Below are 14,425 nucleotides of genomic sequence, written 5' to 3'. Positions count from 1 at the left end.
CTATGCACCAAGGCAGCCCAGCCTAATAATCACATTATGTTTTGCCTTCAGACTAAATGTGGATTAAACAAAAAAATGAAAAACTGCAATATGACAGAAATGTCTCCTTTTATTTCTGATTATACAGCAATCAACGTTTGTAATTTCACAGGTTTTCTTCTTTCTGATGCATGTGAGAAACAACCAAATCACCAACAGGAGATGAGGACTTCAAAAAGCAGTTGCATCGATTATGAGCTGCACACACTGCTGAGATTATTTCATGAAGCAGCAAGAGTTCTAAAACTTTGGCAATACTAGTGACTAAAGTGTCATTGAAAAAAAATGATAAGATAATTTCTTCAGATGTTGTTTTTCAAAGAAGACAATCAAAAGGAAAATTTTCATTTTGGGTCACCATCTGAAGATACCACATTTTTAAATGCCTTGAACATAAAATAATCCAAAGTTATTCTAAAATACAATCACAATCTTCTACAAAGTACAACAAAATAAAAATTCCTACTCCACAGTCATTTAATGCTTTCACTTGAGCTAACAGCACTGGACAGCTGCTCTCTTCACACTCGCGGACTCTTGTGTCTGCTCCCATCATCAGGTGTGAAATTTCTCGTCTTACTCCCTTACCACAGACTTTTAATCGCCTGTTCTTTAGTGTATTTTCTCCACTCACTCGGTATCTCTCCATGGCCCTTAAATTTATATCCATAATGTTTCTCCAGGTCTTTGTCAAATTGACACACAAACCATTTCCAGTAGGGGAGCATAGAATTATCAGGGGTGATGCTCCAGTTGGCATATGTTGGACCAGCAGTTCGGTATGATTTGTATGGAATAAACTTATCTAAGTCTTTAGAGCGGAACGTCCTGTCACTTGCAACATCTGATGTGCAGAATTCTATAGCCATTTCATCTGTTTTATGGTAGTACATTCCTCTGACTGCAGTAGAACGGTGAAAAGGCACACGGTGGTCCTCAGGACTGTGATCTTCTAAGGTGTTGGTGCAAATGGCTGAACAAAATGGACAAGTCACCCAGCAGCAGCTGCACAGCTGATCAATGAGGATTTCATCAGGCTTCATCCTGGAGTTCATGATCTTATCCAGTGGTAGACTGTGTAGCTCCTGTGTGATGGACTCAATGCCTTTTGATATTTCTTCTTTGAGGAAGTCAAAAACATTTATATCACTGAAGTTCTGACTAGACATGGTGAATACCAGCTTATCTTTAAGGAGATTAGTAAATTCCTCCAGCCACATGTCGATTTTGCCTCTCTGAGTTTTGACCCTCTTTGTTGCACCAAACAAGGCTTGATTTACAGAGTCTTTCAGGTCATCAACATTTTGCTCAAGGATCTCACTTGCTATAGCTGTGTTCTCTTGAAAGATGTATTTCTGTACTCGCTCCTTGATAAAATTCTCCACATGTTTCCTTGGCTGTTTGATGTAAGTGATAAAACTGTCAAAGTTCTCATTTTCTGCCAGTGACTTCAACACATGATTCTCCAGATCCTCCCTGTTCCCACTGAAGGCTGGAGAACTGTTCTTTATCTCACTCGCCAGGGCTCTGGCAGTGTTGTTGCAGACGGCTTCACTCATGGAAGTCTTGAGTTTGTCACAGATCTCTGCTGCAAACACGATAGCAGAAGAACTATCTTTACAGCACATTTTGAAAATGTTGTAATAGTGAGCTTTCTTGCCGTCTATATAAGCTTGTGCATCATTATTTGCCTTGAATGTCTTGTGTTCATTTAAAAGCCAAGGCTCTGCTCTGGCAAACACATAATGAAGCAGATCAACAGTAAACTCCTTTTTCAGAGCATATTTCTGCTTTGATTCAAACTCTGCCACTGCGTCTTTTGCATTTTTTGCCAACTCTTGCAGGTAAGTTGGATTGTAGCCTGTGATGGCTACAGGTTTGCTCTTCAGGGTAATGAGGGACTTTTGCTCAACCTCATTAATAAAGGATCGAATCAATTCCTGATCCTGGTGTGAAAGAGAACTCGTGAATAAATTTCTAACATGATCAGCACCTCTCTGAAGAACATTTCTGTCTTGTTTTTTGATACTTGCATATTGATCATAATTTCCAATTGCTGGCATTTTCTTGAAATTGTATCTGCGATTCGACTCCTCAATGAAAGACCACTCAATCCCAAGCTCCAGCAGAATCTCTGTCTTGTCATTTTCTAAGCTGATCTCATCAATAGGCTTTGTACCTCTAGTTAGTTCTTTAACCCAGTGTCTCCACTCAGAGTTAAACTGTCCTTGAAGTTCCCTCTCATCATCAGTTTTTCCTTTGAGTTGTTTAGCAAGTTCTCTGCTCTTTTGCATCAGCTTGTCCTCAAAGTCTGCCTTCTTGTCATCAAGTTTTTTACAAGCTTCCTTCTGTTGAATAACTTTATCAAGTCTGTTTTTTACCACCTTCACTTGATCATCATAAACGTCTTTAATTTTGCTCTTAAAGCGTCCTTGCCACTGAGCCAGTATTTCTTTGTCTGTGTTGTCTTCAAAGTAAGATGTCAGATCTGTCTGGGCCTTAGCAAATGTTTCCTTTGTTTTTTCATAGAGATCCTTTAGTTGAACACTCTTAAGTGTTCCATTTTTGATTTCATAATAATACTGGTTTTCAATGGTCAACATGTTGTTTCTCAGGGTCCAGGTCAGGTCAGCATACTTGACCTCCAGTTTTCTGTACACTGCAATTTCCAGTGTGTTTTTAAAGCTGAAAACAAAGTTTTCATTCAACAAAGCCTGCCACAGATCCTGGACTTTTCTTCTGAAGTCTGACAGTTTAGTACCATCAGACTGAGATGCTTTAGAGAGGATGAAATTCTTCAGCTCTTGGATGCTCTCGCTATAACCTGGATTGGGAGGAGCCATGGGTGGACTGCCCTCCCAAAGCTGGGCAAAATATTTCACATCTTCTTGCACATTAAAAGCAATGATGTCACTGAATCTCTCAGCACTGCAGACTTCCTCTTTGGCAGCTAGTTGGACCATCTGGTCCAGTTTTTCCAGCAGACGTCTCTTTCCATCCATGTTTTTTTCTACCGCAGAAATATCTGTGACATTCTGGTGAACAAACACACAACTGGGAGACAGGTTAACTTTCTTCATCCTCATGAAAGCCTGAACTACAATCTGGAGAACATCTTGCATGTCAGCTGGATTCTCTCCAAAGATGTTGATCAGTGTCAAGTCTCCCAGACCCACAACAAAGGTTGCCAGCTCATTGTCGTGTTTGAGAGTCGCACTGCCAGCCAGTTCAAGAGCACGCAGCCCCTCAGTGTCCACCACCAGGACATAGTCAAACTTGAAATGTCTCTTCTCCTCTGACACTTTGAGCAGCTGCATGAAGGCCCCCTTTGTGCACCTGCCAGAACTTACTGCAAACTCCAGTCCAAACATGGCATTCAGCATTGTTGACTTGCCACTGCTTTGGACGCCTAAAACTGACAAGACAAAAATTCTTCTGTCACCTAATTTCTTGACAACTTCTTCTAAAAGACTAGAGATCCATGTTAGCGGCACATGACCTGCATCTCCATCCATCAGCTCCATTGGATGTCCAGATATCAGTAACTCTGCAGCCAGCTCAGGGTATTGAGACCAGTTCCTCACTGGTGTCCTTAGTGGACTCTCCAGAGAAGCATGTGCTTCATAGATCTGCCCCATTTCTCTGAAGATGTGCTCCAAGCCAAATGTTGCTGACTGCAGTTGTTTTGATAATTCATCAAGTTCTTTTTGTTTCACATGAGTGTTTTGTTTCTTCTCTTTCAAAGTCAAGATCTCTGTCCACTTATCATCGTAGAGTTTGAGGATTGGTGTGAGGTCATTCTTGGGGAGAGCATCTATTAAGATCTGGGTCCATTTCAGAAAATACTCTTTGTCTTTTGATTTAAACAATGAGAGACTTTTGATGAATTTGATCATTAGTTTACTGCCTGAAGCTATGCACTGATCTTCTCGTATTTTGTCCATTTTCTCTTGTTTTTCACTTCTCTCCATCTCAATTTGTGAACCTCGAAGATTATACAGCTCTTTGTTTGTGCTGCACCACTTGTGCCACAGTTCTCCTTGACAAGAGAGAAAATCATCTTTGATCTTAGCAACATCCATCCCTTGGAGCGACTGCTGTATTTCCATGGCAGCACTTTTTGTTTTTTGACAGATTTCTTCCTCCTCATCCACTGTGATTCCAGGAACATCAGCCATGGTTTCAAGCTTAAAGAGATAACGTGGTTTAGACAAAATGCTGCAGATGGTCCTTTGTAATTCTTCAGATATTGCTGCTTGGTTTTTGCCTTTTAGGCCCATTTTGTATTTTCCCTGTATTTTCTTTACGTCACATGTCTCATCAGCAATCAGGAAAATTACAGGTTTTTCAGAGTTCAGAAGCTCTGAGATTGTGTTGCCCTTTTTAAGTGTTGGTACAAAAACTACAATGACAGAAGATTTTGCTGTCAGAATCTCACGCTGCTGTTTATACAACATTGCATCTCCATGAAGATTACAGAAGGCAGTGCAGTCACTGAAGGCATCATTGGGTTTTCCAGCCGGGCAGTACCAGGCGATCTCTGCCACTCCCTCCATCAAATGGCGAGACTTTGTGCTTCCAGGACACTCTCTGTGGAAGAAGGTGCTGTGGCGATTGTTGATCAAAGTGTTCATCAGTTGAGATTTGGACAGTGGCAGTGATCCCAGGCGGAACACTGACACCAGGGGGGTCTCTGCTTGGCAGATGGACATACTCTTCATGGTGATGACACTTGAATTGTCTCTGGTCTGAGTTGTCTTCCAGGTTTTTTTAATTGGCCTGAAGGTCCACAGTGGGCACTCAATATCCATAGTTACTGGATCGGGTACGAGCAGAGGCAGAGCAAACTGACACTGTGAAAGCTTTGTGATCATGGTCTGCTTCAAGAAGTTGTCTGAGCAATGAAACACTGCCATCTGGACATCCATTGGATGGATACCAGAACGTTTGGATTCATTCAATTCTTCCTCTGTGTTGAAAAACAAATCTAAATCATCTTGTGTTTCATCTTCGTCAGGCTCTAGAACAGAATCTGTTTGGGTGCCTTCAGCACTGTCTTGTCTCACTGGAATATATCTGGCTCTGTAGTCTAACAACAGTAACCTCTGAAGGAAAGCGTGAGCTACATCCTTCTCACATGTCTCCTGGCTTTGACTCACAGGTGGGAGTATTTTCATAAAATCTTCACGTGTCCATTTCTGCTGATATTTGTCTTCTAGCTGAAGTCTGCAGAGCAGCGTTTCAAATGTTCCTGCATCTTGGTTCTTGACATTCTTTCCTGACAGCATCAACTGTGATAAATGGGAAAATTGTCAGACTTGGTTTTTAATAATGTGATATGACAATGTGCTGTTCTGATGACATAAAGTGTAACTGTTGACTCTTACCTTATCTGTCACCCCTGCAGAAGAAAATATCAAATGGCATTATTGGGGAACGTAACCAAGAAATGCTTTTCTATTTTAATACAAATAAAAATAAAACATTTTAGTGAATTTTAAATTTTTAGAAGATAAACAAAAAATAAATATATACTTTTTCTTGAGATTTTTAAAATCTTTTCTTTTCATTCAATGATATTAACTACATTTCTCTGCACTGAGGAAGGTTTGCACATGCACTCTGCAGGTATTAACTGAAGGTGTTATTTCCTGTTAAATTTCAGCAACATAATCTTTTAAATTCATCTAAATGCTGCAAAGCGGAGGAATCAATATTTTCTTCATTGAGAGATTTCTTGTTCCTCTGCTCTTTATCTTCATCATGCATCATTATTCCAACAAAACAGAGATAACTGTTGTCAGACACCATGGTATCTATTTTTTTCTAAAATCTTGTCTATCTCAGCTACACTTCACAAATATGTGTGGTCTCTTCCGTCATCAAAACCTCCACTTGTTTTCAGGCCAGTTATTAGTTTTCACACTGTTCATCGGACTTGTTAGTCACTACGGTCATTAAATAAAAGCAAATAATTATTTGTGTGGCTCCATCCTCCCGCCTAGCACCTGCTGCAGCACCACATCACAGAAAGTAGAAAATACTGAGTTTACACAAGGCAACTAAGTTAACACAAGGCAACAGTGTCTGTTTTGTGAATCATCAACTGCTCATGAAATATCGAACACCTTTATCATGCGGTGTCAGCCGACTGGGATCAGAACCTCTTCCTCTTTCTCCTCCTCCCTCTGCCCGGTTGCCATGTCGGCCTCCCTCCATCTTGGCAGAAAGGGTAGAACAGGAGGAGAGAGGAGGGAAAAAAAGTCATTCTCAAACTATTCAGGCAAACACAATACACAGTGTGAAAACGACAAAGATAAACAGCATGCCATAATGTACATTAAAATTATTTTCAAATATGTATATATAAGCCCCCTTTTTATTAGTTAGTAAGGTGTGTTCCTCCAAATTAAATTAAGTAGTTTAGAATCTGTTTAATTCAGACTTAAGGAATAGCCAACACTAAAGCGCTGCATGTGACCTGTAGTAAAGCTTCACTTTTTGACAATATCTGAGCATTTACTGACAGAGCTTGTCAAAGTATCTCTGAAATAGTCTTTCTGTAGATGCAATGTCATTGTTTGCATTACTGACAGAAATAAGAAGGGACAAAGGAGGCATAACGTCAACTTTAATTTTATAATAATAATTTAGCATTTGCAATTGTTTATCGGAGTTATCAGTCTCCAATTCTCAAATTTGGCTGTATCTTTTCCTGTTTTTTGTGTTAAAGAAATAAGACCTCGAGACATGGTTGTACTCAGGTCAATTGCTTCTTTGAAGATGCATAGTAGAAATTCTGAGACATTCTCTTAATTCTCCAAGAGTTTTCAGATTTTTTCCATTTGCAAACATCCTTTTTTATACTTTTTAGTCATTTTATTTTGGGTCAGTGGACTGGGGTATTGAGGTAGGAAACCTAAATGATAAAAAAGTTTTTTTTCCTATATATAGTATATATATATATATATATATATATATATATATATATATATATATATATATATATATATATATATATATATATATATATATATATATATATATATATATATGTACTGGGAGTCGTGCACAGCCAACTACAAGTAAACACAATGGGTGAAACATCCTGTTCCTTTTTGGTTCATTTCCTCGAAATCACTTGACTCGGGGGAGCATTTCTTCATGGTCACATGGTTTCGGGGAAATACTGCCTTCATTACGCTGTCACTTTTGAAGGCTCCACTTCAACCTGTTTATATAACATCAGTGAAGCAGAAGCAGCTGAGTCTGGGAGACTTGGAACTTTAGCACAAGACCTGACACACCAGCATCCAGTAAAGACTGCTAGAATTTGCATTTATCAAAGTTTTTTTTTTTTTTTTTAATGAACATATATATATATATATATATATATGTATATATATATATATATATATATATATATATATATATATATATATATATATATATATATATATATATATATATATATTGTAGCGTCCGGTAACTTAATCACTACGAACCAGCGGCTGTCCGTCTACCACTATTGGTCCTTCTGTCTAACGCTTGGCTGACAGATCGTGTCAATCAAGGTGTCACAAGGTGTCAGCCGGTGGTTGGAGGAGGGACTGGGGTGGAGGCGGAACCTCAGAAAAAGAGAGGTTGTGAACTGTTTTTGGGTATGTGTGCGTGTGAGACGTCTTTGAGCCTGTTCCAATCTCTCATACTGCGGTGTCGGTGACTAACGCGTCTTGCGTCTTGCCTTTCTTTCCGTTATGGCAGCAGTCTTGGTGGACGGAGGAGGCATCGTAATGCCAGGCGCGCACAGGAGCGCGTTTACCCTAGCAGAGTTTCGAGTTTCAAACACATGCACTCACGAGCAACCTTTTGGCGCAAAACTGCTCTCAGGTTGCCAGACCGCAACATTCGCAGCGGTTTCAGGTGCCGCATTTGTGGCCGTGTTTGCGCCTGCACGTCATTAGCGCAAAAACCTTTGTGGATACCCGCATCTGTGGCCCAAATTGCGGCCGCAATCCCGCCGCAAAATGCGCCGCATTTTAGCGCTGCGCGCCCTTCTTTGAGGGTCTACCCCTTTGTCTTTACCTACTTTGGGGTAGATCCTCAAAAAAGGTTCATCGTGTTTTTGCTGCTCTGGATGGGGCCAGAAATCAACTACAAAGGCCCGAAAATTAGTACAATGGGTCACTTTTAAGAGAGAAGACGGAGACGCGTCAAAACACGTCAAACAACCCGGCAAGGGACCTGGGTTGAAATCGTCTCCGCTTGGAGCGCTCCGATCGGCTCAGCTCCCGAGCCTCAGTCAGTCAAAATAAGTCAAAAAGTCCAAATATTCTTTAGTACAAGAAGAGCGGGAAGTATGCGTCATAACGTGTGCTTGTCAAGTGCTAAATAGTGCCGCTACAGCACCTGTTACAGCAGTTTTTTTTGACGGGTTTTTGACATGTATAACTGAGTTACGGAGCTAACGTTAGCTGCTGCTTGTATATGTTATGTTAGTCATTTTCAGACAATGTAGAGAAAGTCCACAGACATCTCTTATTTTAAGAAGAATATTAGAACAGGAGAGAAAGAGACGACAGAGGAGGCTGAATTTACTGCATCACAGAACAGAAGTCTTACTATTTTGAACATGGCATAATAATAGTATTATTATTATTATTATTATTATTATTATTATTATTATTATTATTATTATTATTATTACAACTATTATTATTGTTTTAATGTCAGAATAACTGATTTTGCATTTAGTTTATCATAGATATCTCCCACTCAAGAGCAGAGCAGAGTCTGTGCACAGTAACATTAAATATAAATCAATAAATCAAAGTAAAGGCATTTCCTTTTGTCTTTCTGATAGTTTTCTACTGGCCGGTTTACTACAACACCATAAGATATCCTGAAATGATGGCTTTTAGTTTTGTTGTGCCACTGCAAGATTTTAAGTGTCCCCATCTGGCACAAGATCCTTTACCATTTTTGCAAACATTCACTTGTACTGGAAATACTGATCATTGATTGAAAAAAATAACTTTGATAAATTTAAATTCTAGCAGTCTTTGCGAGATGAGTCAGGTCTGGTGCTAAAGCTCCAAGTCTCCCTATGCAGTCATAGATTTACAATTCTTGCACAAACTTACCTTGCCTTGCGTTTCCTTGTCACAGTTACTCTCTGCAGACTCGACTGCTGCACTGATGTCATTGCTCCTCTTATAAAGCAGGCTGAGGCGGAGCCTTCAACACTGAAAGTGAAAGGAAGGCAATAGTTACTTGAACCATGTGATTTTGATGAAACGCTCTTCTGAGTCACGTGATTTCGAGGAAAAGGGAGAATGGTCCAGCTGCAGATGAACAAGATGTTTCACAGCTCTGCCTTTGCAAACTAAACATGCTCATGGTTTTTCCAATGAAACATTGAAAGTAAGAATGACAATAAGCGCTTGACCTTTTTACTTTTGGCTTTTTCTTCGGACACGGAGAACAGAAATGTCTGCAGTTCGTCGTTCTCCAATGGTACAGTTTTATAAGCGTTTCAGTTTTTGATACGTTGATACGCATTTAAAAATGGCAGTTTTGGGTTTTCATGAAAGACTCCCTTTGGCTAGTACTTTTTAGTGTAAACCACGTGAGAAAAAATACACAGTTTCAAAAGCTTGTTAATGACACACGGCCTCTGTGGCATGCATGAATAGTTGTTTGCTTGCGTTAAATCCTTGTTGCTTGATCTGTTATTTATTTTTTTGCATCTCTTTGTTCTGGGAAGCAAGAACAATTTTTCTCTTTCCGTGGCAGGAGGATTACAAGAATAATATGTATATATGTATATATATACATCATCATCATTCATTAAAAAAAAAAAAAAAAAAACTTTGATAAATGTAAATTCTAGCAGTCTTTACTGGATGCTGGTGTGTCAGGTCTTGTGCTAAAGTTCCAAGTCTCCCAGACTCAGCTGCTTCTGCTTCACTGATGTTATTGTTCCTCTTATAAACAGGTTGAAGTGGAGCCTTCAAAAGTGACAGCGTAATGAAGGCAGTATTTCCCCGAAACCATGTGACCATGAAGAAATGCGCCCCCGAGTCACGTGATTTCGAGGAAATGAACCAAAAAGGAACAGGATGTTTCACCCATTGTGTTTACTTGTAGTTGGCTGTGTGCCGAGAAGCCCGTCTAACATCCTCTTCCTGGTGCAAGAAGATGCCAGTCTGATTTTTCCAAATGGACAAGTTGCAATTCTCGTCGTGACATAATAGTCATGCATGTAGCTTATGGCACACTGGGTCTTTTTTCTGTTTTTATTATTTGTGGGTTATCAATTTTCAAGATTGCAAGGTTGACCCTCTTTCTACAGTTTAATAGTGGGTTATTGTAGTTATATATACCGTATATAGCTCATCAGCTTTTGAACTTCCTGCCACTTGAGAAACGCTGAGGTAAATGATACAAGCTCTGCTGCCATCTGCAGACCAAATTAGAAAAGGCAAGAGAAACTCAAAGCAATTTACCAACCCTCTGCTACAATGTCCTCTTCTTATGCACTGTTAAAGTTTCATTCATATGAGAAAAACAGGTCACTCTGCACCAGCCAGCCCTGGTCTATAAAGAGTAGATTGAAAAAAGTTTGATTGAAAAAAACTTCACCGTCCAGTTTTTCTTACTAATGTCTAAAACTAAAGTTTCATAAATATTTTAACAGCTGAATCAATGACGAAAAAAATCTTGGACACCGTCGAAAATGCTCTGATTGAATACAAATGTTCTTTAAAAGTAGATTTATAAAAATATATACACTCTTTCAGTCCCCATTAAAATTACAACATTTGAAACCTTTCTTCACATTGAAGGAAAGACAAAGAAAACCAAGCTTCCTGCAGCTCAGAGAAACTCTGTGAAAATCACTGGTCTTCAGTCTGTGATTGGCAGCACGACGTGGTCTAGCTCTCCGGGGAGTAGATCTTGATGAGGTGCTGCGGCTCGCTGGGGAACCCGCTCAGAGGGCAGCGGCGGTTGGCCTTGACGTACGTGTAGATGCAGCGGTAGCAGAAGACGAAGCCGGAGGTGGAGAGCACCGCGGCGTTCGAGCGAGTCCTGTGGCACAGCGGGCAGCTGCGGGGGTCCGGACCGGGTCTCCCGTCACCGCCACCCTGCCTACACAAGTGGAGCGGCGGCGGCGGCGGCGCTGGCAGGGAGGTCAGGGCTTTGACGGCGCCCTGGTTGTCGGACGAGTACCACCACTCCAGGAACTGCAGGAAGAAGACGCCCAGCGACAGAGAGGTGGAGAGGGACACGGCCACGCCCCTCGCCGCCTGCGACAGCAGCCACCAGGCTCTCCGCAGCGGGCTGCAAACACCAGAGAGCAGCGAGTAGACGAGTCAAGACCTCACCTTCTAGATTTCAGAGCAGATCTCAAACAATCATGGAAGAAATGAGAAAGGCAGCAGAACAAAAAGGCTTGCTAAGGCAGTGCACTCAGTTGCCGTACTGAGCTGCATAATTATCTGCTAAACCATGTAGGCACACACTTCATTCTGATATGAAGGGAAATGATGAGGTGACGTGACTGAAGTGAGCTGGTGAGTGACAGACAGAGACGCCCATGCGTGTTTTTCACACTTTGGGTACTTCACTGAAGGTAGGAAATGGAAACATCCTGGACCGGGAACGTTGCATATAAGAAACAAACAAAAAAAGCCCTTTAGTTCACCAAGCACAACGCACCTGCCCTGTGCTGGGTTGCCAGTTCCGCTGCTCCTCAGCTCCATGTCTCTGACATCTTTGGCCGTCAGCCTGGCCAGTCTCACCCTGGCCAGCCACAGGAGAGGATCATGGGTCCTGGAGACCCCGAAGACAAAGAGCAAGCGCTGACAGAAGACCACCACCTGCCAGGCAGAGCTGACGTACGGGTACGCCGCCACGGCTGCCCGGTACAGCCTCTGGATCCTGGACTGAGACAAGCGGATGGAGAAGTCCTCCTCGTCTCGCTGCCGCGCCAGCGTGCCTTCCAGCTTGGCGCGCAGGTACGGCACCAGGCACAGGAGGACAAGCGATCGCCAGTGTGACGTCCCGCGCAGGCCGAGGCCGACGGGAAGCCCCCGACCCGCTGGCATCCTCTTCAAGCCGTAGAAGTTCTCAGAGAAGGAGGCGGCGCAATGGGACAGGAAGTGGTTCTGGAGGACGAGGTCCAGCAGCAGGTAGAGCTCATCAAAGTGTCGCCACAGGAAGGCGAAGCGGGACGGGTTGGACTCTGCCAGGACCTGAGGAGGATCACAGTGGAGACATTTTTTAGCACCTTCAATAGAAACAGAGGAGAAGCAGAAACGTCTTCATATTCACAACATACTTGTATCCGTCCTTTAACTAGGTTGCTGTACACCAGTGTAGATAGTGGGTTTGACAGGCAAGAGACTGGTGGACTCACCTTAACAGCGTGTCTCAGTGCTGGCTTGACTGCCTCCATCAGAGACTCCTGCGCCAGGACCTCAAAGATGGAGGGCTGCTCCCCCACCGCCGTGGAGGTCAGGTGAGCTCCGGCCTCCGCCATGGCCGCTGCAGGATGAAGGCCCACCACACCCACCACACAAGAAGAAGAAGAAGAAGAAGAAGAAGAATACGGATTATCCCACAATGGGGGAATTACTCTGTCCCAGCAACACATAAATTGCACACAGACAGAATTACAGAGTGAGGAGTACAACAATACATTTACATACATAATATAGGTATAGTCTGGAAATGGACAAATGACACATTTAGAAAGCGGTTATTATTATTATTATTATTATTATTTATTTATTATTTTTTTTTAATTTGCAACAGTATTAATATTAAAGAATGAAAACAGAAAATGTACATAAGCCTCCCCGTCAGCGAAACTTTAACTCAGGTGTGGTTAATTTGACTAATTGGACGTAATTTGGAAACGCATGCGGCGCCTGCTTCTATGAGGTCCCGCAGTGCATTGTCAGAGCACGAACCAAGTGTGGAAATCTTCTTGTCCCAACAGGACGACGGGCCTCAGCACACAGCCAAGAACAAACAAAAGAGAGGATACGGGGGCAACAGTGAATGACTGATACGAAAACGGTTGCGAACCAGCGCTCAGCATTCATGGTATGTTGGGCCGGGTTGGGGTGAAGCACTGTAAATAGTTTCCGGGTGCAGCGTCACTGTCACTTTTTGAAGAGGAGATCTGCAGGTGTCAGACCTGAGAACCTAATGTGTTGAGTAGCTCTGTCAATAACATCGTCACAAAATAATTCCGGATATAAACATCCATGGTTACACACACGGTTTTGAATTAAGTCGGTATGTGGATTCATATCAAAGACGGACGGGCTTGTCTGGGCCAACATATGGCCTCATTTGTCCCAACTGTGTTAACGTGACTTACATTCCTCTGTTAGCCGTTAGCGTCGGTTTAGCAGAATAGCCTCTCCGACCTTCCTGTCGTCCCCTCGCACTCTTGTAACATTAGATACGGTCATATACGGCAACTATTGTCGGACAAAAACGTTCAAAACGAGGGAAAATGACGAAAAGTTGCTGTAGGTTGCAGGTACATGCAACTGACCGTCACCCCATATGCAAACAAACTTCTTCTTCCGCGTTGAAACGTCGCTGAATACGTCAAGACGCAGGGTATCGTGCTGCGTTCAGGACGACAGGACATTTGGTAGCATATCTTGTAGCGCCCCCTCCCGACGCACGGCGCAGAAATGAATACAATAAATGATACATAAAACACAAAGTAAAATGCACTCAAAGCATTAGTCACTGGAAAGTGGAAACTCCCAGGAAAGTCAATCTATTGTTTGTTGTATTCTTTGTTATTCTCTTCTGATCTCGCCTTTCTTCCATGCAAATCGAGCTGTGCCACACACCTTGTACTCCACTGGTGGCTTCATCCTTACTTGGTCTGACTAGGTTTGAACTCTGGCAGATGAATGGCTGCACACAGACTCAGTTCTCAACCTTTGCTCGCCTCTCTTTAAATACTTTTTATGGAGACTTGTCAACAAGGGCGCCGCCAGGAATTTTGGGGCCCCTGGAAAAAAAAAATAAATCAAATGGGCCCCCTTTTGCGCAGCGCTTGTCAAAAGCTTTACATAAGTCAAAAAAATACAGTATAGTTCAATAATAGTGCTAAAAGGCATGTCATTATCAGTGTTGCTCACCTTCTTCACTGGGACAGGGAGGGGGGCAAGTATGGGGAGACTGGGGTCCTGCTGACTCACTTGTGGCAGCTAAGTCTGCTCAAAGGGGCAGGCCAGGGACAATGATTTAATATGAATATCCTGCAAAACGTTTAAATGCAGTGCATATCTAATCTATGCTGGGCAAATGTTGATTAAATCCGAGCTGACAACTTTTACAAAAATCTTGG

The 14,425-nt window shown here is 42.2% G+C and overlaps 2 protein-coding genes across 2 annotated transcripts; both read right to left on the bottom strand.

Moving 5' to 3' along the window:
* Positions 1 to 91: 91 nt before the first annotated feature.
* Positions 92 to 9,233, bottom strand: LOC142886661 (interferon-induced very large GTPase 1-like). Its single transcript, XM_076023715.1, has 4 exons — positions 9,183 to 9,233; positions 6,168 to 6,258; positions 5,427 to 5,440; positions 92 to 5,330 (listed from the first exon to the last, which is right to left on the bottom strand). Exons 2-4 carry the CDS (start codon positions 6,256 to 6,258, stop codon positions 624 to 626), a joined length of 4,812 nt encoding a protein of 1,603 aa, XP_075879830.1. The 5' UTR covers positions 9,183 to 9,233; the 3' UTR covers positions 92 to 623.
* Positions 9,234 to 10,781: 1,548 nt separating this feature from the next.
* Positions 10,782 to 13,669, bottom strand: pex12 (peroxisomal biogenesis factor 12). The gene is made up of 4 exons (XM_076023714.1): positions 13,433 to 13,669; positions 12,461 to 12,588; positions 11,761 to 12,296; positions 10,782 to 11,382 (listed from the first exon to the last, which is right to left on the bottom strand). The coding sequence occupies exons 2-4, from the start codon at positions 12,581 to 12,583 to the stop codon at positions 10,977 to 10,979; spliced, it is 1,065 nt and encodes a 354-aa protein (XP_075879829.1). The 5' UTR covers positions 12,584 to 12,588; positions 13,433 to 13,669; the 3' UTR covers positions 10,782 to 10,976.
* Between the last annotated feature and the right edge of the window lie 756 nt (positions 13,670 to 14,425).

Source organism: Nelusetta ayraudi, unplaced genomic scaffold (genome assembly GCF_046127955.1).
Source record: "Nelusetta ayraudi isolate G7.1 ecotype Tasmania unplaced genomic scaffold, CSIRO-AGI_Nayr_v1 ptg000016l, whole genome shotgun sequence".
Classification (NCBI taxonomy): domain Eukaryota; kingdom Metazoa; phylum Chordata; class Actinopteri; order Tetraodontiformes; family Monacanthidae; genus Nelusetta; species Nelusetta ayraudi.
The sequence above is the reverse complement of the archived record's forward strand: the minus strand, read 5'-3'. Positions and strand labels throughout refer to the sequence as shown.

Excerpts from the sequence above, each read along its gene's own strand:
- LOC142886661 (XM_076023715.1), bottom strand. The coding sequence starts at position 6,258 with ATGGAGGGAGGCCGACATGGCAACCGGGCAGAGGGAGGAGGAGAAAGA.
- pex12 (XM_076023714.1), bottom strand. The coding sequence starts at position 12,583 with ATGGCGGAGGCCGGAGCTCACCTGACCTCCACGGCGGTGGGGGAGCAG. Across the intron at positions 12,297-12,460 it reads CACTGAGACACGCTGTTAAG|GTCCTGGCAGAGTCCAACCC; the intron begins GTGAGTCCACCA and ends GATCCTCCTCAG. Across the intron at positions 11,383-11,760 it reads GGCAACCCAGCACAGGGCAG|CCCGCTGCGGAGAGCCTGGT; the intron begins GTGCGTTGTGCT and ends TGGTGTTTGCAG.